At 43.8% G+C, this 20918-nt stretch overlaps 1 protein-coding gene and 1 long non-coding RNA gene across 2 annotated transcripts in view; both read right to left on the minus strand.

The window, feature by feature from the left end:
• Positions 1-351: 351 nt before the first annotated feature.
• The window catches only part of stx12 (syntaxin 12), a 29855-nt gene continuing 9288 nt past the window's right edge, over positions 352-20918 (minus strand). Inside the window, exons 3-10 of the mRNA XM_056421807.1 lie at positions 18354-18423; positions 11676-11775; positions 8881-9018; positions 8690-8733; positions 2316-2421; positions 2116-2188; positions 1195-1277; positions 352-1114 (exon numbers count right to left, since the gene is read on the minus strand). Coding sequence (XP_056277782.1) covers positions 1016-1114; positions 1195-1277; positions 2116-2188; positions 2316-2421; positions 8690-8733; positions 8881-9018; positions 11676-11775; positions 18354-18423 — 713 coding nt within the window. The 3' untranslated portion in view covers positions 352-1015. The remainder of the gene's footprint in view (positions 1115-1194; positions 1278-2115; positions 2189-2315; positions 2422-8689; positions 8734-8880; positions 9019-11675; positions 11776-18353; positions 18424-20918) is intronic.
• On the minus strand, positions 6776-8683 carry LOC130198643 (uncharacterized). The gene is made up of 2 exons (XR_008832667.1): positions 8337-8683; positions 6776-7764 (listed from the first exon to the last, which is right to left on the minus strand). It is a non-coding gene; the product is annotated as an uncharacterized LOC130198643 (long non-coding RNA).

Below are 20918 nucleotides of genomic sequence, written 5' to 3' on the forward strand. Positions count from 1 at the left end.
GACACGAGGATCCTTCACAAGTGTGCGCGCAAACTTAAGGACCTTGCCACCGACGAGGCATCCACCACTCCGTGTCTGCCACCAGGGGGAGCACAAAGCAACCTTTATGGATGGTCACTTACAACAAATAGTAATAAAAGACCATGTGCATGCATGCGATCTGCACGTGTGTGTGCCAGTCCTAATGTTTCCAGATCTCAGCATTTACTTTGATCAGTTCGTTATTATCAGAAGTGATACAAATTGATGAAACAAAATGTTTACAATTGTACTCCAAGAAGCTGCCAGCCCAAATTCAGGCCAGAACCAGCTTAAGCCAACATGTAGACATAAAACTGACAATACATCCAGGAGAGCTGAAGTGTTTAAGACCTTTATTATGGATACTGGTAAGACTTGTAGAAATCAATTTTAAAATGTTTTCTTTGAAGACTGGACTTTAATTTTTTACTCTCATATTGTACTTATAATATATTGCAGCGCTTTTTAATATTTACAGACATGGATTAGATTCATACTAGCTTTCATTTTACAACATGTATATTACAGCCATCACTGCCACAATTAATACCAGTCCCACGTAATGCTACTGGGAAGACCAGGCATTCAACACACGCTACATCCGAAGATGCCAACACAAGTAACTTACTTTTTATATGTACAGCCTCTTAAAACCACAGATTAATCTACTCATGTGTTTCTTTTCATATATCCCCGTTCTGAAATCATTGCAAATAACATGTTTTCATTTTGAAATACAGTGACAGCTAGTGTTAGTGCATTAAACAAGACAATACATCACCTCAGTCCTCCTCACTTTAAATAGGATTTTTTACAAAAACAGGCTTCATCAGTTCAGATGAGTATGGTCTCCACACTGACCATCCCACTGCATGGATCTAATCTGCTGAGCTTGGCGAAGCCTCTTGTTCTTCTCGTAATTCCAAGCAGCTACTTGCAGGTACGAAGGGCAGAGTAAAATATAGTCGTGACGCGTTGGTTGTGGGGAGTCAACTCACTTGCCAGCAGCAGCTTGCCAGATAATAATTCCAAGTATGACAAGCACAATGGAACAAACCATAGCAAGTATGCACATCTTCTTTCGGGACTTTTGCTGTGATAGAAAAGCAGACAGGAGGGTTACCGGCAGGAAGTGACTGAGTGGCAACTCTTGGATGTCGGCTGCAGACTAACCTGGTAGTAGGATGCTCTCTGGAGCTGCTCCGTTCCTCGTTCTACATGAACTTCAGCATTCTCCACATTTGCCTCGATACTGTCTGCGGGGCAGAAGATACAGCGGGGTCAGCTGGGTAATTATGAAGTCACACTCTTCCTGTTTATTCACAGCGGAATCCGGCGTTGGGGGGTGACAACAGGGTTCCAGTCAGGTGGCCCTCTGATCGCCGTTCTCTCCATAGCCACCACAGCCGGATGTCGGCTTGCATTTCTCCAAAAGCTATTGAACCGTTCTAGTCTTCTGACCACTCCAAGCACTGTAACTAAATCAACACTCACCCACTCATTCATTCACATGTTCGAAGCTGATGCCATCAGGAGCAATTTGTATTTCAGACTGGCGGAGCCGAGGATGGAACCGCCGATCTTGCGATTAATGAACGACCCACTGTACCTGTGAGCCACATCTGCCCCTTGGCTTGAACCCCAGAAAATACCTACATTTAGATTCTGATAGGCCAGCTCTCGTGTGAACAAGAAAGCAAAGGCTAAAGAAAGGCGGCCGCTTTTCACATTCCATCTTTGTTGATTTATTGATCATTCTCTAACCTTAAACTAACCTTAACGTACTTTCCTCCACTTAACCAAACTCTAACAAGCGTCATGCCAATGAGAAACAACCCCCCCCCCCCCATAACTTAACTTTGAGATCTGTTCATACATTAAATACATTTAGTTATTGAGGTTGCTTCCTGTTAATTGGCATACCAGGACGTGTGGTAACATTTATTACTGATGAACATCATCTTGAATACCTATAAGACTGGATTCAGTCAACCTGATGCGCAACATAATTAGTGGAAAGCTGGAGCATCTGTGATGTGCACTGTCCACTGGTGGTGTGATTAGGACTTAAGAGCCCTGCGAATAACTACTCACCAATCATCTCTCCCTGATCGTGGATCATCACTGCCAGGTCCTTGAAGATCTGGTTTACATCCAAAATATCAGACTGAACACACAAACAATCAGACGAGAATCAGCAGTGGTTGGATTGTGCTCCCAGAATATGATGGTGGATTTCAGCAGAGGTCCTGGTATGGATGGATTCATATTATAAATAGGAAAGAGATGCTGACCTCCAGCTGTCTGATGTTGGTTTCTCTCTCCTTGATGAGCTCCAGATCCTCCTCTGTGATGGCCACCTCCTCTATCTGGGTGGTCATCTGACCCCAGTCCTCCTGGCTTTACACAAACAGGACATCATTTGTTTTTAAAGCACAACAACAATCAGTCTATTTGTACTGTATGGAATATATTGTATGCATACACTAAGTGAAATATAATAAACATTGCTCTGTGCAGTTTTCTTTTTGTTCAGATGCATTTACCATCATAATTTAATGTAAAAAATGTTTTCAAAGAACAATCATTTAGTTTGTATTTTTACTGTTTCATGCCACATTCAAATTAAATCACAGCACAAACACAAAGTCACGAAATGTATCAGTGTTGGTTAGCATAGGACAAATTACTGCCATTAGTTTTCATGAGGTGCAAGGAAAACATCAACAATCAACTGCCACGTTTGATTTCTTTCTTCCCTTTACCCCCTGAAGGGTTATTTGGGAGTTTTTCCTGATCCGATGTGAGGTTTTGGGGCAGGGATGTCTGTGTACAGATTGTATAGCACTCCGAGACAAATTTGTAATTTGTGGAATTGGGCTATACAAATAAACTGAATTGAAATTTCTTCATATTTTTGCATTTGATATCTTCCATATTTTTAAGTCAAACATGGATCTCTTGTTCACAAGTTCCACGTTGGTGTACATTTATTTTATAAATAAAAAGGACTCCTGTAGATTTGAAAGGGGAAAATAGAAAACAGGAAATATACACTAAGGTTATTTATGACCTCTGACCAAATGAGAAAGAGCCAGCATTAAGCTGTGTTCACACCGAAAGCGACGCGATGTTTTCGCGAGACGAGATCCCACGAGCAAAGTCAACGTACAGACACGTGCGGTTGCGATAGACGCAACATTTTTCCAGGCGGCGCGTTTTGGGCGATGCATTTTGGGCAGCGCAAATTTTGCTTCTAGTTGAAATATTTCAACTTTTGGCGATAACTTCAAAACTCGGGCCAATCAGCTCTTGAGTTGCTCCGCCCGTCATCGCTGTCCCGCCGCCGTTGAATCAGAACAAGATGGAGGACACACTCATCGTTGCGGTTTGCGGGAACCCGGAGCTCTTTAATACCTCTTATGAGTACCGTAATCGCAGAGAATAAAACAGGCACTGGTGATGTTATGTATAAATATATATATATGATATGATGTTATGAACCCAACACAAGGGCTTTAGATGTTCAGACATGTGTGGGATGTCCTCTACAAGTATAAAGCAGAACTAATTAGGGATGAGAATTGATACGATTTTAACGATTCCGATGCCTTATCGATTCCTGCTTATCGATTCGATTCCTTATCTATTCTTTTATCGATTCTTATTGGGCAAGGGGTGAAAAAAAGAGCACAAACGGGTTTATTTACATTAATTTTCTTTTATATAATTTTCTATAATGCTGCACACACCATATACAGTATGTATACATACACATTTTAAAAAAATTAAATAACCAAAAACATTTAGACATATTCCTCTTGAACTTAAAATAAAACTTACATAACTTAAATAAAATGTATTGTTTAATTTAAATATGTTCCTAGAAATTACAGTGCTCCTTCCTTTTTTTAAAAGGGTATATGAACTGAGCTGCCAAAAATGAAACTAGCAGTGGCAAATACCAAGTGTGTAACCATCAATTGTATGGATCATCAACAATTTTTGTGCAGAAAAATATGCATTACTGCTTTCTCCGGGAGGATACGCGATCTCTCAAGACTTATTGTGTCTCCAGCCGTGGAGAACACTCTCTCAGATGGGCTGGAGGATGCCTGAACACAAAGATATGAGGAGGTGTACAAGACGTGCTAGCTGTAGCCTGTGACCCAGACAGACGACCAGCCTCTGAACCGGTCTGACTCTGAACGTCATCAGCTAAATTGGATGGCAATGGAGATTATTTATATAGTGAAAGCTGGTTTACACAATGAAACAAATGGCACTAACAAAATCGCTGAATTTGCTGAGCTGACATAAAGCCACATTAAGAGGGGAGGCAAATTTTACCTCTGCCTCAATGTAGGGGGCTGAAAATGGAAGATTCTATAGCTAAGCTAGCGTAGCTATATGCTAAGTTTAATAATGGATTAAAAATCGATATGCTCAGTTTAATAATGGGTTAACACGATAACGCGAACGTTTGCTGATAACACACGCCCTCCGATAATTAACACCGTTACGATCAAACATTTCTCAAAACTGGACTTTCAATCCAAACGTGAAGTGATCAATAATGGGAGACCAATGCCGGTGTTCCACCCCTACTGGTTTTCAAACCTACTGGTTTCCCTACGCGTGCGTGCGTTGTGTTCTCTTAACATCTGCAGCGGGGCTCTGTCTCGCTCACCAGATTCATCACACATTCACAAACATATTGCTGGAGATCTTCAAGCCACCCTTCATATCCATTTCGGCGATTACTATTGTATAAGTAAGCAGTGCATCACAGCCACGGATGAAGAAATACATTTTCGAAAAAATAAAAATAAAAAGATCGCCCGACCTGGTTTCGGTATTGTGTGGCAAAAGTGTTGCGAACAAGCATCGCTAAACATGTTTCAAAGTGTAAATATCCGCTCACGGTAACCAGTTGTTTCAGATCCCTTCGACCAAACTGTTCCCATGAAAACATAAGAAATGTGACTTAATGGATCAATATATAAATTACTTGAGCTGAAACTAATATCTGATGGCGCAGCGCACAGACTGCGCGTCTTTAAGTACAGTCTCCTTTTGCGTGAAAGAGATCGAAACCAGGTCGGGCGATCTTTTTATTTTTATTTTTTCGAAAATGTATTTCTTCATCCGTGGCTGTGATGCACTGCTCACTTATACAATTGTAATCGCCAAAATGGATATGAACGGTGGCTTGAAGATCTCCAGCAATATGCTTTGATGGGACGTGTCGCATCTCGGCCAATCAGCGTTCAGATGTCGACAGCGTTTGGGAAGTTAGGTTAGCTTGAATGTTAGTCCGCTACATCTGCTGCTGTCACGCTGCGGCTGCATGGTGTAGCGATACTAACAAAGTACCCGTACGTTAAAAACGATGTGATTTAGCATATTTTTAGGATCGATACTTTATTAAAAGAGCGATCAGAGCGCACGCAATGCTCCGCTCCGTTAAATGCTGTCTGCACGCGCATCGCTCAGCCGTAATGCGCGCACAGGTGAGCACACTTTCACCTCACACTAGCACTTTTTGTCGTGTGAAATAGAGCCAAACTTTAGAACGCTTCTGCCTAGTTGCCATGTTTGCTGCAGTCTGAAGAAGAAACTAAAAAAGTTTGCGCATGCGCAACGCCACAGAGGACCGTTAGCAGAACCGTTAAAGAATTTGGCTGACGATTCCAAACAATCGGTTCACTGGGAACCGGTTCTAAAACAGAACCGGTTCTCGATTCCCATCCCTTAGAACTAATGGTTAGTTATTCCGTAGTGGATAAAGGAAATGATAACTGTTTCCACGGAGACAGGCCACGGAGATAAGCCCCGCCCCACGCGGAGCTTCCCAACACTTTGGGTGTGAACACGACAAATGGTCGCGTGAGTTTACTCGCGCAATATGGGCATTGATAATAATCGCACCGCTTTTCGGTGAACACAGCATTAAGCTGAATGTTTATTATAATATTTTTGTCCATCGTTATTTCAACATGTCTTTATTCATTTCATTTGTCTTGAAGACTTGGGCTGTGTCTACTACTGCACACTTTACGAAGTACACTGCATGGCTGATAAGTGCTGTCTCAAATGGAACACTTACGTTAACCACTTGGCGGAAGTGAAGGACGCAAATCTGTTCACGGCACCCGCGAAATTAAGCCGGGAGTGACGTATGCAAATCTGCTTGCGATACCCGACAAAATGAATGCACTTCTTGCCCTCTTGTTGTCCCTTGTTTACCCCTTTCTCCACCCCATGTGGAAACTGCGATACCTCCACAATCGCGGCAGGAGCCTCCGCCTTCTGGCTGAAGTCGAGATGGTATATGTACATTTAATTGTGATTTTGCCTTACCTTCACAGCATAGCTTCATGTAGTAGTTGCAATTAAATTCTCCTCGCTAGGTATGCTAAATTCTCAATTATCTTTGTCAGAAGTAGCCTTCTTCTTTGCAATCCACATACAAACCATATGGAAATAAAACATGACAAATCTGTACATGTTTGTCCCTAGATTCCAATTAGTTTTAAGAATTATCCACTGAAATGATAGGCATCATCTGCTTGAATTCACAGTAATAGGCCTACTTTGACTGACTGTACTTTTATACACATCTCTGTTGTAGTGAAGTTCACCCTGATACAGGAATCAATGAGCAATTGAACACACAGGCATATTAATTATTGTTACAAACATGCATCAATTCTAATATAAATCAGAAAACGCAATAAAAGACTACAAAACCTCAATGACAACATTTTATTGATAAAATGACTTACATATTAATATAATCTTCCCTTCCCCTCCCCTCCCCACACTCTACAGCAGCCACCCAGTCCCAGGCGGCGCTGCCGTATCAATGCTGCAATGCCACTGCTGGCGTTGTATTTTGATGGCCACAGTGACATGAGGGTGGACTTCAGGCTCACCCGAGAGTCATTCAACGCCTCATGGCTGTGCTGGGCACTGACTGTGACCACGGTTGGGGCCCCGAGATCTCCTGTCTAGTTTTTATTTTTTGGCTTGCCAGCGCCACCTCCTATCGGGTGGTGGCCAGGGCCTTCGACAGGCCCCGGGCCACCGGTCACCGGCTGGTCCACAGGATGAGTGGGCAGATCGCTGCGCTCCTGTACACCGTTGTCCGCCACCCTACAGGAGAGGAACTCCCACGCCTAGGTGCCCGCTTCGCCCGTCTAGCTGGGTCGGCAGCCTTCAGCAGAGTGGTGGAGGCTATTGATGGCTGCCACGTCAGAGTGAAGCCCCCAGCGGAGGATGCTGCCTGCTATTTTAACAGGAAGCTTTTTCATTCCATCCAACTGCAGGCCATCTGTGATGATAAGTGCAAATTCATAGATGTGTGTGTGGGCTACCCAGACTCAGTGCATGATACCAGGGTCCTGAATAACAGCCCCATCTTCTATGAGCAGTCATACCCTCCACCAGGATACTGTATCCTTGGGGATGGTGGCTATCCCTGCCTGTCCCAACCCATCTGCCTCATGACCCCCTTCAGGCAGCCTGTCCACAACCACCTCCAAGCACGCTACAACTGCTGCCTGTCAAAGGCGAGGTGTGTTGTGGAGAGGTCCTTCGCGATACTGAAGACGCGATGGCGGTCCATCTTCTTAAAGGCCCTGGAGGTGGATGTGAGGTGCCAGAGGTCATTGGAGCCAGATGCAGATGTCGGGAGGGCAGCAGAGGACCAGCCAGCACCAGCACCTCCAGGAAACGTCTCTGGGGCAGGAAACAGATATAGGATAGCCATTTAGTGCTATGTCCCAGACCACGATTACATTTAAATTAATACATACATACACAACATTAAAAAAACAACACACAACGATGATTGAAAGCTACAATTATTTCTAGAAGGACAAGCTTAGATAGCTATCGTAACGGTATTAATTATCGGGCGGCGTGTGGGCAAACGTTCGCAGTGTCATGTTAACCCGTTATTAAACTGAGCATATCCATTGTTAATCCATTATTAAAATTGCTATTTCGATTGGTTAACAGAACAGCCGTTGTTTAACACTGTCCGATGACTGACATAGCTATCTGTCGTCGGACTTGCCGCTGGAGCCCGCCACCTGCCCCGGCTCGTCAAGCGAAAAGTGTCCGATAAAAGTGCACCTTCGTCGGACTGGCAAGAGGACCGGGTGGTGGATTACCCAGCTAGCTTATCATAGCTGCCATGCAGATCCAATGGCATCTAATGCTACCTAGGTATGCTAACTAATCTGAGAATGGCATGTTAGTAGTACATTGTAATACCAGTACAATGTGTAATTACCGCTGATACTTACATTTACGGTCTGTAGCTTCGTGGTCTACCGCTTGTGCTGTCCGCCATTGTTTTAGAAATAAAATGAAAAGCTGGCGAAAGGGCTCCTCCTCTTCCGCTACGTCGCCAAGATGGCGGCCGTTTAGGGCGAGTAGTGTCCATCGTTTTACACTACATTTTTTGCCCGTTTGCAGTGCACCATCCGGGTACTTTCAGTGCACTGAATTCTGCTGGTTTTTTCAGTGGCGCACTTCGAACACTGAAAGTCAGTGCTCGAAGTGCTCAAGTAGACACAGCCTTGGAGTCTCAATGATACACCATGCAAAGTGCTGCTAGCTGACAAGGGGAAACTCTGAATGAATGACAGTCACTTACTTATCAAAAGAAACAAGCTTTTCATCCCAAGAACCATCTTCAGTCTGCGTGAGAGGGAAAAATCCACTATTGCCAAAGTCAAGTTAGGAGAACACAGATTCACATGGATGTGACGTTGAGTCTCTAGTGCGGGAAGGAGAGTTCTTTAGCTCTCATCCTGTGGTATGAAACCTCCACTGACTCCTACTTACTGAAAGGCGGGATCCAGCTCTCGCTCTGGCCACTGACTCCTTCTCCTTCTCTGCTGCACGCCGCTGGATTGATTGGAAGTTGTTGAGAGCTGACGAGAAATCATTCATCAGCCGGTCCCTCTGGATCTTCTGCTGCCTCTGGACCCCATGGAGCAGAGGGAGACAGATTGTTAGAAACCAAGTAGTTAGGCCTGAAACCCCCCCCCGCCATATTTATGGCTCCCGGGGTAGAGCGGTCCTCCTGTAACCACAAGGAAGCAGGTTCGATGCCCGTCCTCTAGTTCAAAGTGTCCTTTAGCGAGACCCTGAACCCCCACTTGCTCCCCGGGCGCTTCACAGCAACCCACTGCTCATAGAATACTGAGGATGGTTTAAATGCAAGAATTGATTATTTGAATTAAATAAATAGGCCATGTCCACACTACTACGTAACCATTTAAAATGCATATCTTCTGCCACATTTACACTGAGCGTCGTCCCTTTGACGGAGTTTTAGACGAGAGCACCAAGGATGGAGGAGTTATATATGGACACATTTTTACCAAACGGACGTTTTAATATCTCACGGGCTGCCACAGGACCAGCAGCAGTAGTTGAGTTTGGAGACTTCCTGAAAGTAGATTAGATCCACTATTGTCCCTGTGCCCAAGAATGCTTCAGCATAGCATGTGAAAACCGACGCCCCTGTGGCCTCCTCACCGTGGTCATGAAAATGCTTGAGAGGCTGAAGAGGACTACATTCCCTCCCTTCCATGGACCCCTTGCCGTTGCAGTATCGCCCAAACAGATCCACAGATGATGCTGTCTCCTAGGTACTGCACACCACACTCTCATCTGGACAGCAGGGAGAGGGGCTGAGAATGCTGTTGTGTGTCAATTATAGTTCTCACCTCAACACCAGTCCAGCTCCCTGATTGCCGTTGAGCTGGCTGAGACTGGACCCCCCACTGTGTGTGTGCTTGGACGGACTTCAGGACCCAGGCCAGGTGGTCAGGGTGGTCAGGGCAGACCTCAAACCCCTCACCCTGAACACAGATCCCCCCAGGGTTGCGCCTCAGCCCCCACTGTACTCTCCCAGCACACATCTGTACCATGGTCAGGTTTCCAACAACATCATCATCACAGTGTTGATCGGGTGTGTGGTGGGACACTCCGCTCCGCACGTAGAAGGCCTACCTGCTGAAGTTTGCCATCTGTCACTCTGCTGCACAGTCAACAGCCTTCATGTCACCAAACTAAAAAAGCTGGGAGTGGACTTCAGAGGCAACAAAGGGACAAGGACAGACGGGTTCACCACTAACGGGGTACTGGGTACCATACCTGGAGTGGGGTCACCTCTGAGGTTGTGGAGGATCTCTGGACAGAACAACTGGTGAAACAAGCACAGACAGGCAAGGCAGACTCTGGCAGCAGCGCCGCAGCTGAGCCTACCAGGGGTCCTTCATTAAAGTTTTTCTAGAGAGGTCCTCAGTCCTTCAGTCCTCTGGAGCTGTATGACAGCCTGGTTTGCAGCCTGTTCAGGAGGACTGTAAGTGCTCGCTCAGGACAGGAGGCCTCCTGAAGAGACTATTGAACTAAGTGACCACCCTGCCACTCCCACCCACCAGGATTGTACACCAGGCAGGAAGAATTGCAGAAGGAAGAGAAATGAAGGATGATCAATCACTAACAACACTGCTGCCAGGCAGCAGGCGCCTCAGGCAGGCGCCAGGTGAGAGAGAGAGTGAGAAGAAGAGACTGAGACTCGGAGTTTCTTTTGGCACTCACCGAGGCACCAGACTCCGACCTCACCCTCACCAGGACCCCACACAAGGCCACACACACACACACACACACACACACACACACACACACACACTTATACTATTATTGTTGTTAGTGTGTTTATTGTTCTTAGTGTGTATGCATTGCCCTCACATTTCACACTGCACCTTGTGTTTCTAGACAAATACTGTATCTTGAATCTTGAATTTGCTCTGTTTGCTGCAGCAGGTGAGAAATGTCTCTTCTTCACTCATCTGCAGCTTGATGCTGTTCAGCAGCTTTGTGCTAGTTCTGGAAGAGTCTTCAACATGTTTGATCATTCCTGTCACGTATAAAGCAGACAGGTCAGCCAGCATTTTTGGCAGGGAAGCAAATTAGGATTAAACTCTACTTGTCGCCGTGACTTTTGTTTTTTTTGTTTTTTATTCCTCCATTGACAGTTTAACGAGGGCGGGGCTCTGTGAATCATGATGAGCCACCGGCAGAGAAAGACACTGGACAGAGACGTCCTACGATGTGACGCACATTTTAGTTAAACAAATATTTAAAATATATATTTTCAGTGACACAGCAATAACTCAAACTCAAAGATAAGAGGTGTTCCGTTTGAATTATTGTCCACTGGGAAAAATATAAATAAATATATATTTAAGGAGCCGCAACAGAGGGGCTAAAGAGAGCCGCGGGTTGCGACCCCTGACCTTGCCTATCCGACATCACTGCCCTCTGCACCGCTCTACAGACCTTTAGTTACAGCTGATAACGCTGACATTGCAGGAGCAAAGTTCTATTCAGACCTCTCCCCAAAGTTAAATCAGGACAACATCAGTTTAACAGTCTCATTCAAAATGTGTTTTGCATTGCACTACACGGCTACTCTGTGTCAGTCATGGCGGTTTGGATCACGCCTTTAAGACAAGAACTTTCCATTGATGGACTTAGACGACGACCTACATGAACTTATCATAAGCGCCCAATACCAGTCACTTTGTCAACACAATCACCACTGTGTAATGTAGACCGATACGTACTTGCTCTGAGGGTGATGGGGGCAAAGGGATCGAGCCCAACTCTTTCAGGTGCTTGTTGGTTTCTTTTGCCAGTTGGTTGGTATAATGCTGGATCTGCTGCCTGTGGAAACAACAACCGTTTAGAATGGATCCAGACTTCCGAAGATCACCCACCATCCTGCGTACAACTTTCTAGTACATGTGGCAGCACAGTGTACTAGATCGTGTGCTTTTTAACTAGGGTTGGGTACCGGAAACCGGTGCCAATGTGGTACCGGTTCCAATACAACCGGTGCTACACGGACCGAAACGCAACGCACATTTCGGTGGTTCCTTCCGGTGCCTGAGTCGAATAAAATTGAAAAAAACTATTGTTGTGAACTTCTCTGGTGACTCCGCCCTGTCAGCAAGTTACGATAGCCTCTCATTTAACTTTGACAGCGGAGGCATGCGCCGTGTGTGACTACGTGAACCCGTGTCGAGCACACCAGCGTCCGGCTGGACGCGATGGGGAGACCGTCACCGGTCCCCCTGAACACGTGGAGACCGATGACGAGCAGCTGTAACTCAGATTAGTACCGTAACGTTTATTGCAAGTCTTGCATTCATAAAAGTAGGCCAACAAATAATAAATTATCCATTATAACCATGTTTAAGCTAGCTCGTCTGTTCTTTGACTGAGTGATCAGCAGCTGGCCGCTCGGTCCATTCGCGCACCTCAGAGTTGCGTATTGATCAGACAAGAAGACACGCTTATCAACTCCAGTGTTTCCCCTGCTATTATAACAGGGGGAATCTCCACCCGTCACCCTGTAATTTTCGTCTACACCCCCCCCGTCAACAATTCTCGGCTCGCGACAGAGCTCATTCTGCGCATGCGTTAAATGCGTTAAAAAAATAAAACTAGTTAAACCTGTAATTTAATTAACTGAGTTAACGCGTTATTTTTCACAGCACTAGTATATATATATATATATATATACAGTCGTATGCAAAAGTTTAGGCACCCCTCTGAGGCTGCATGATAATTTACTCTGTCTTCACCTAAAAAAGATCACAGTTGTGTAATATTCATTTTCTAGTTAACACTGAGTGCTGGGTGTTTTCCAGACAAAGATATTTAGTGTAGCAGTATTTAGTTGTATGAAATTAAATCAAATGTGAAAAATAGGCTGTGCAAAAGTTTGGGCACCCTTATCATTTTGTTGATTTGAATACCTGTACCTACTAAATGCTGATTAACTGCAACACATAATTAGTCTGATTAACTCGTTAAGCCTTCAATTCCATAGAAAGGTGCATCCAATCATTAGAAAAGGTATTGAAGGTAGCCAACTGCAAGTTGTGCTTCTCTTTGATTCTTCTCTGAACAGTGGCAAAATGGGGGCATCAAAACAGCTCTCGAATGATCTAAAAACAAAGATTGTCCAGCAGTATGGTTTAGGGGAAGGCTACAAAAAGTTATCCCGGAGGTTTCAGCTATCAGTTTCCACTGTGAGGAATGTTATTAAGAAATGGAAGGCAACAGGCACAGTTCTTGTTAAGGCCAGAAGTGGCAGGCCAAGAACAATATCGGAGAGGCAAAGGCGAAGAATGGTCAGAATGGTCAAGGACAACCCTCAGACCACCTCCAAAGACCTGCAAGGTCATCTTGCTGCAGATGGTGTCACTGTGCATTGCTCGACCATTCAGCGCACATTGCTCAGAGAACAGCTGTATGGGAGAGTGATGCGGAAGAAGCCTTTTCTGCACACACGCCACAAACCGGCTCGCTTGAGGTCTGCAAAACTACATTTGAACAAGCCAGGCTCATTTTGGAACAAAGTGCTGTGGACTGATGAGACAAAGCTACAGCTCTTTGGTCACAACAAGAGGCGTTACGCATGGAGGCAAAAGAACACAGCATTCCTAGAGAAACACTTGCTGCCCACAGTAACATTTGGGGGGGGTCCATCATGCTGTGGGGCTGTGTGGCTCGTGCAGGTACTGGGAATCTAGTTAAAGTTGAGGGTCGCATGGATTCAACTCAGTACCAGCAAATTCTTGACAATAATGTTCTAGAATCTGTAACAAAGCTGAAATTACGGCGGAGTTGGGTGTTCCAGCAGGACAACGACCCGAAACATCGCTCCAAATCCACTAAGGCATTTATGCAGAGGAACAACTACAATGTTCTGGAATGGCCATCCCAGTCGCCAGACTTGAATATAATTGAAAATCTATGGGGTGACTTGAAGCGGGCTGTCCACGCTAGGCACCCATCAAACCTGACTGAACTGGAGATGTATTGTAAGGAAGAATGGTCCAAAATACCTTCATCCAGAATTCAGACACTCATCAGAGGCTATAAGCAGCGTCTAGAGGCTGTTATTTTTGCAAAAGGAGGCTCTACTAAATATTAATGTGATTTTTCTGTTGGGGTGCCCAAATGTATGCACCTGTCTAATTCTCTTATGATGCATATGGCATATTTTCTGTTTATCAAATACACCTTATTTCACTGCTAAAATATCACTGTGTCCATGAAGTATTATATATATGACAAAGAAGTTCCTGATCCAAATGCCCAACAATTTATAGATGAAAGTAATGGAGATTATCAGGGGTGCCCAAACTTTTACATACGACTGTATATATATATATATACAGGGGTGCACATAACTTTTTCAGTGAGTTACTCAGGTGAGTACCGGGAGATGGTGGTTGGTACTCACTCCATCTGTAGCGTCAGTTTTGTGACGTAAGACAGAAATGGCATGCTGTTGTGTAGAGACGATCAATAACAGATCGGTTAAGTACGCAAAGTCGTGAAGTAACACAAGTGGCATTACGCATTGTTGATTATCTTCGCGCATGAGTACCTGCGTACCAGTTATGTGCACCCCTGCCTATAAGGTCTGCACATGACTATATATATATATATATATATATATATATACACACACATCATATAACGGAGAACATATATTGTGTTTGTTAACAGTCCAATATCCGTTGTTTGTCAGTGCTCCATGATAACGGCTTTTACAGGGAATATGGCCAAAGAGGTTTTTAATGTCCTCATTGTGCGTTTAAAAGAAAAAGTATCGGTTCAGGCACCGTTTAGGCACCGGTATCGTTTTAAAAGTACCGGTTTAGCACCGGTATCGGAAAAAACCCAAACGACACCCATCCCTATTTTTTACTTTTTTAAAAGTTCCTCTGGTGTCTTTATCGGACTAAAATGTCCCCTTCCTTAAACTGCTTTAAACTCCAGTCCATTATCAGAGCCGCCTCTCCTACTCAGGGTGGAGGATGCTGGAGCTGATCCCAGCTGACATTGGGTGAAGGCCTGGTTCACGGGCAAGTCTCCAGTTCATCTCAGGGCTCACACCTGCAGGCAATTTAGAGTCTCCAATCAACCTGAGCTGCCTGTCTTTGGACTGTGGGAGAAAGAACCCAGAGGGAACCCACGCTGACATAGGGAGAATGTGCAAACTACACACAGAAGGACCGCCCGAGATCGGGGATGTGAGATGACAGTGCTAGCCATTACACCGTGCAGCACCATGCTTGAAATACTATACATTGCCGGTCAAAAGTTTGGGTTTACACAAAAACTTGATCCACTCAGCCTGGTTCATCACTCCAGGACTGCTCTGGATTCTTTTCTGTATGTGTCGTGCTCTTAGGTTGTAGAAGTCCTCCTCACAAATATGTTACTTTGCATGAAAAGGTTTGTAAAAATGTTGTGTTTTGTACATGGAGAACAAAACGGTGTCCAAGACAGAAAAAGATCCTCTGAGCAACAGTTGAATAAGAATAGATGGAATCACCGCTCAAAGGAATTGGATGCTCAGTATCAAAAAGTTCAGATTTAAAAAGGAATAAGTTCCTGTTTCAAGTGCAGAAAAATGCTTCTTAAAACATCACAATGAAAATAGAAGTTAGGATAGGGTTAGACGTATTGTAATTGGATAAAAAAAATGGACAATCAAATTACAGTGTATCATTAATGCAAATTAATAAAGGGTTTATAGGGGGGGGGAGCAGTATTCCCCCTGGCATGAAACACAAGTTTTATTCAAATAACTCTTCTTCTTTTAGTCCAAAACTATTACAAATGTAAATTATAAATGTTGTATCTGAATTATACTCTTTGTCTTAAGAATAGTCATCATTAAAGGAAAGAAAAACATTACCATACCAGGTGACTCCAAACTTTTGACCGGCAGTGTATATTAATATTATATTCCACAATGTTGTAACCAACATCAGTGCTGATCATAACTACCAAATATTGAATGTTTTGAGGTTGGTACCACTATATTTTAAAACTGAAAACAACAAGTCAGATTCCATAAATGTAGGGGTATATTCTCTTGAATAATGCGTTGGGTGGGATGTGCCAGTCTGGGATATGCCAATAAATTGCAACAACATTGACGTTGCCGCCAAGGAGGAAAAAGAAAAGGCGTCAAGAGACCTCAACGCAGGGCTCCAGACTGCGACCAAATGGTCGCATTTTGCGCCTAAAATTAGACACAGTGCGAGTAAATTTTTCATCAACTCGCGCATGCGCGACCAGTAAATTAGCAGATTATTTATTTTTTTGTTATTAAATATTTTTGTTGCTGACAAACTTGTTCTACACTTCAGCCCACTATAGTTAGCGGTAATGCCTGAATGACTGGTTTGCTAACCGACATTAACTCCAGAAGAAGAAGAAAGGAGACGAAAACAGAAGAAGAAGAAGAAGGCCGGCCTGTGTGAGCGGGGGGAATGATTGACAGCGGGAAGGGGTGACCACGGCTATAGGCTAATGTGTGAAAAGAGGCGGGTCTTGGGGGTTATCATGAATCCAAAGATTTTACATAGCGGTGTCTCCTGTAAACAGTGGACAATGGCGAGCGGACTATCAGTTCACTTTCTTCCTACACCTAATGATATAGAGAAGACAAATCGCGAGAATGAGACCGACTCAGATTGTGAGGAAACGGTCGTGGCGAAAAAAGGCAGGAAATTCAGCTTTCGCGATGAGTGGATGCGCGAGTTCACCTGGCTGAGGTATTTCAGGGAGACCAATTCAATGAACTAAATTCTGCTGTCGATTCCCACAACATGCGGGGAATACGAAATGTGCTGATAAGACTGGCACTACACAATTAAAACACGACACACTGATCAAACACAACGCCAGTCTGAAACATAAAATGTGCCGCGACCTGTGCAATGAAAGTGCAGCTCCACTCCCAGTCCATTGAGAAGACAAGAGGCTGCTAACCAGTACGCCGAGGAGGCCGAATTCAGGGCTCTCAAGTGTCACACATTGAGCGTGACACTCACGCATTTCGGTCTTAAGTCACGCACTCCCGCCACACATCGTATTTCTCACGCTGAAAAAAACTCTCGGCTATTTAACCCTTGTGTTGCCTTCGGGTCAATTTGACCCGATTCAATGTTTCACCCTCCTGTCGCCTTCGGGTCAATATGACCCGATTCAATGTTTAACCCTCCTGTTACCTTTATATTTACGAACATATTTTACCCTTGAGGTCAATATGACCCCAGCTATTAAAATCTCCAGAAAATTATTAGAATTAATATTGTTTTCCAAGTTTAAGTGTGAGGTACTTTATGTTTGTTTGTTGACTCGAAGAACACCCATTAAACATTGAATCGGGTCAAATTGACCCAGGCGACAGGAGGTTAAATATTGAATCGGGTCAAAATGACCGAAGCAACACAAGGGTTAATGTAATTTAACAGCTGGCCAACATGAGCCGCGCTGCCCTCACCATGGAGGAATCAAGCGCTCCCCTGGAGTTCTGCTGTGAGGAGCCACTTATCAGCCAATCAAAAAAAAGAAATGGGCTACACAATAGCCAATCAGAAAACAACCCGTATCTGGGTAAGATTCAATCCAGCAACCAATTAAAATAAAGCATCCTGGAATTGCGCGCGACTGACTAATATCCGAAAATTGCGTTCTGGGGGGGGGGGGGGGGTATTTATCAGTAATACAGTAAAAATGATGGGAACACTTTGCACTTTTTATAGTGTGCGTCCCTAAATTTTCTGCTTGCGCCCCTAAAATTTTAAGTTAGGGGCCACTGTGCTCCTAGTAAAAAAAGTTAGTCTGGAGCCCTGCCTCAACGTCAACAATAGTAAAGATATGTAGCAGGTCAACCAGAATGTCACAGACTACCAAAGAAGGAGCTCATCATGTGAGAGGCCACGCTGCCTGATGGGCTGAACACCTTTTAAACTCGCTTTGATCTCCCCAACAGCGCCGTCAGCGATGACAGTCGTTTACAACTCTCCTTTGATCTCTGTACACAGCGGCGTTCACCCTGATATGCACACAGGTGAGCAAACAGACATGTGGCGCGCACACAGGTGAGCACACTGCCACCAGCGGACACAGAGACAGAGAGCGTCAGAAGATATGTCGCGTGACAAGCAGACGGCCATATCTGAGTTTTCTTTAAACGCTCCCAGGGTGGTGAAGATGGCAACACTCGCTCTACTGCGAGTAGAAACACAGTAGCACCCAGAGTAGCTCTCCTTCTGTACCGCCTCAAATGGGCCCGACATTTCGGACACACCGAGAGGCTCTGGAACTGCAAAATACACTGACGTGACATAAGTGATGAGCTCAAAGTGACAAAGTGTGTCTGTGTGAGAGGAGTTACTGGAGATAATAAGGTGGGTACATACAGGCGGTCCTGGAGTTCACAGGTGTCCTGACTGGTACCCAACTGGTTCACCAGGCTCTTGATCTGAGCAGCTGTCAAAAGAAGAAAACAGTGATAAGTCTCAATATTGGGTCTTCTGTGTATACAAATCACACATTATTAGTATAGGAAGAACCTGATCTATGTTCCATAGTAAACACTCTGAGTTAGTCAACCCTGAGATGAGGGGGGTTCGGGGTTTTCATTTTCAGAGAGAGTTGTGTAACTATGTTAGCTGAACCCTTTCACTGTCAGCTTTCCTTTAACAAACCTCTCTGTTTGTCTGACTATCACATTTTAAGTCCTTGTTGGATATTAGTTGGTTACTCAGGAAATCTCAAAGTAACGCTTTTTTATGTGTTGCCCGTCTTTTCTTTAAAGAGCATTTTATTTTGCCTTTACATTCAAACATTACAAAGAAGTCAGCCTCGGCTAAGAATAAAATCTCTGAATGTCTTTTTTAAGAGGAAGTTTCTGTAATAGAACTATATAGCATAGTGTGTGACTGTGTACACAGTGAATGTCACTGTCACTGATATAACAAAATGTATATATTTTTGGAGACTATATGTTAATATGCTAAAATTATAATTAATGTCGATGCAGAAAGAATAATGTGAGATTGCTTTATCTTATTTCATGGGCTATTTGGGAATTTGGGGCAGGGCTCCAGACTGCGACCAAATGGTCGCATTTTGCGCCTAAAATTAGACACAGTGCGAGTAAATTTTTCATCAACTCGCGCATGCGCGACCAGTAAATTAGCAGTTTTTTTGTTTTTGTTATTCAATATTTTAGTTGCTGACAAACTTGTTCTACACTTCAGCCCACTATAGTTAGCGGTAATGCCTGGTTTGCTAACCGACATTAATTCCAGAAGAAGAAAGGAGACGAAAAAGAAGAAGGCTGGCCTGTGTGAGAGGCGGGGGCACCGCAAGGGAGACGATGCGCCCGGCGAGTGCCGCAGAGTGAGAGGTCCACGAGGGGATCCTCACCACGGCGGCGTCCCGTCCCCAGTTGAATCTCTGGGTCAACTCAGCCGACTCTCACATGTCTGCCCCTATAGACTGATGCTCACGCTAAACACATTCGATCGGGAGCGCGCGAGGGTTTTGATAAAGTTAGCGGAAGGATTTAAGTGACAACATCCGGTTTTGCAAAGTTAGCGGAAAGAACCACGTGAAACAACATCCATTTTTCAAAATAAGATGTCGACAAATCATACACGAACATATAAAAGTAAACAATGAACTGATTTTGTATCTTTATAGATCGTTTCTGAGATTTAGCTTAAATTATACTAACATTAAAACATTTTTACTGTACCAAGGAAGAGTTTATAAAAATTAGTCAGTCTATTGTATGTCAAGAAAAGTCCTGTATATAGATTTCCCCAAGAGTTCCAGGAAATGAATAATGCAGATGTGTTCCATACATATCTGAAATCCCCTACAATAGCAATCAAACAATTTTAATGTATCAATTAGGAAATTTTTCAAAGTAAAAGTCCTAAATGTTTAAAGAAATCGGTAATTTATTTAATGTTTGAGTTGCTTAATATATGTATTTCCTCATAGTCCTAGGCAATAATGCTACACAATAAATAGAATGCTTCAATCAACACCGTGATCGGTGATCGGTATTATCGGATCGGAAGATACTGATTTCGGTGATCGGTATTATCGGTGATCGGCAGATACTGATTTCAGTGATCGGTGATCGGCACCAAAAACCTGATCGGTGCATCTCTAGAAACCAATAAATGTTTTGATTGGCCACATCGAAGTGCAACATGCACATGCTCAAGGTATGTTTTCTCTTAAAATATGTTTAAACTCAATACAGTAACTTCTGAAGAGTTCTCTGTTGTGAATGTTTTGCAGTTCATGAAGGCAAACAGGCATAAGATTGTATATTGTCAAATTATTTATCAGTAATACAGTAAAAATGATGGGAAAACTTTGCAAGTCGATTTATAGTGTGCGCCCCTAAATTTTCTGCTTGCGCCCCTAAAATTTTAAGTTAGGGGCCACTGTGCTCCTAGTAAAAAAAAGTTAGTCTGGAGCCCTGATTTGGGGTAAAGAATATAAAACCAATATTAATTTCCAAAACACATTGACATTAACTGACGTGTTGGCTATTATTAAAACAATAGCAACACGCTCAAATGTGCATTGGAAAAGTTTAGAAAGTTCGGGTAAGATATTTTAGACCTTTTTTTGTTTGGTTGTTGTTTACGTTCATAGCTATACATTTTGGGGGAGTGGCTTTCAAAGGGAGACATGAAGGGAAACTTTCTCGTTAGATTTAGCGACTTTCATTGAAGACGTGGCAATAGGGCTACAACGATTAGTCAACGATGTTGATTATGAAAAATCGTCGCGTCCTGATCTAATTTAATAAAAAGATTCAGAGCTACTGGTAATTTTCATTGGGCATTGCAATGAGCTACAGGAAGTGTGGGGACAGTATCCAGGGTTTTTCCTGGGTCAAAATGGGTCTTCGGTGCTCCCAAAAATTTTTTTTACCATCTACTCTTGCACATCGT

Source organism: Pseudoliparis swirei, chromosome 1 (assembly GCF_029220125.1).
Source record: "Pseudoliparis swirei isolate HS2019 ecotype Mariana Trench chromosome 1, NWPU_hadal_v1, whole genome shotgun sequence".
Taxonomy (NCBI): Eukaryota; Metazoa; Chordata; class Actinopteri; order Perciformes; family Liparidae; genus Pseudoliparis; species Pseudoliparis swirei.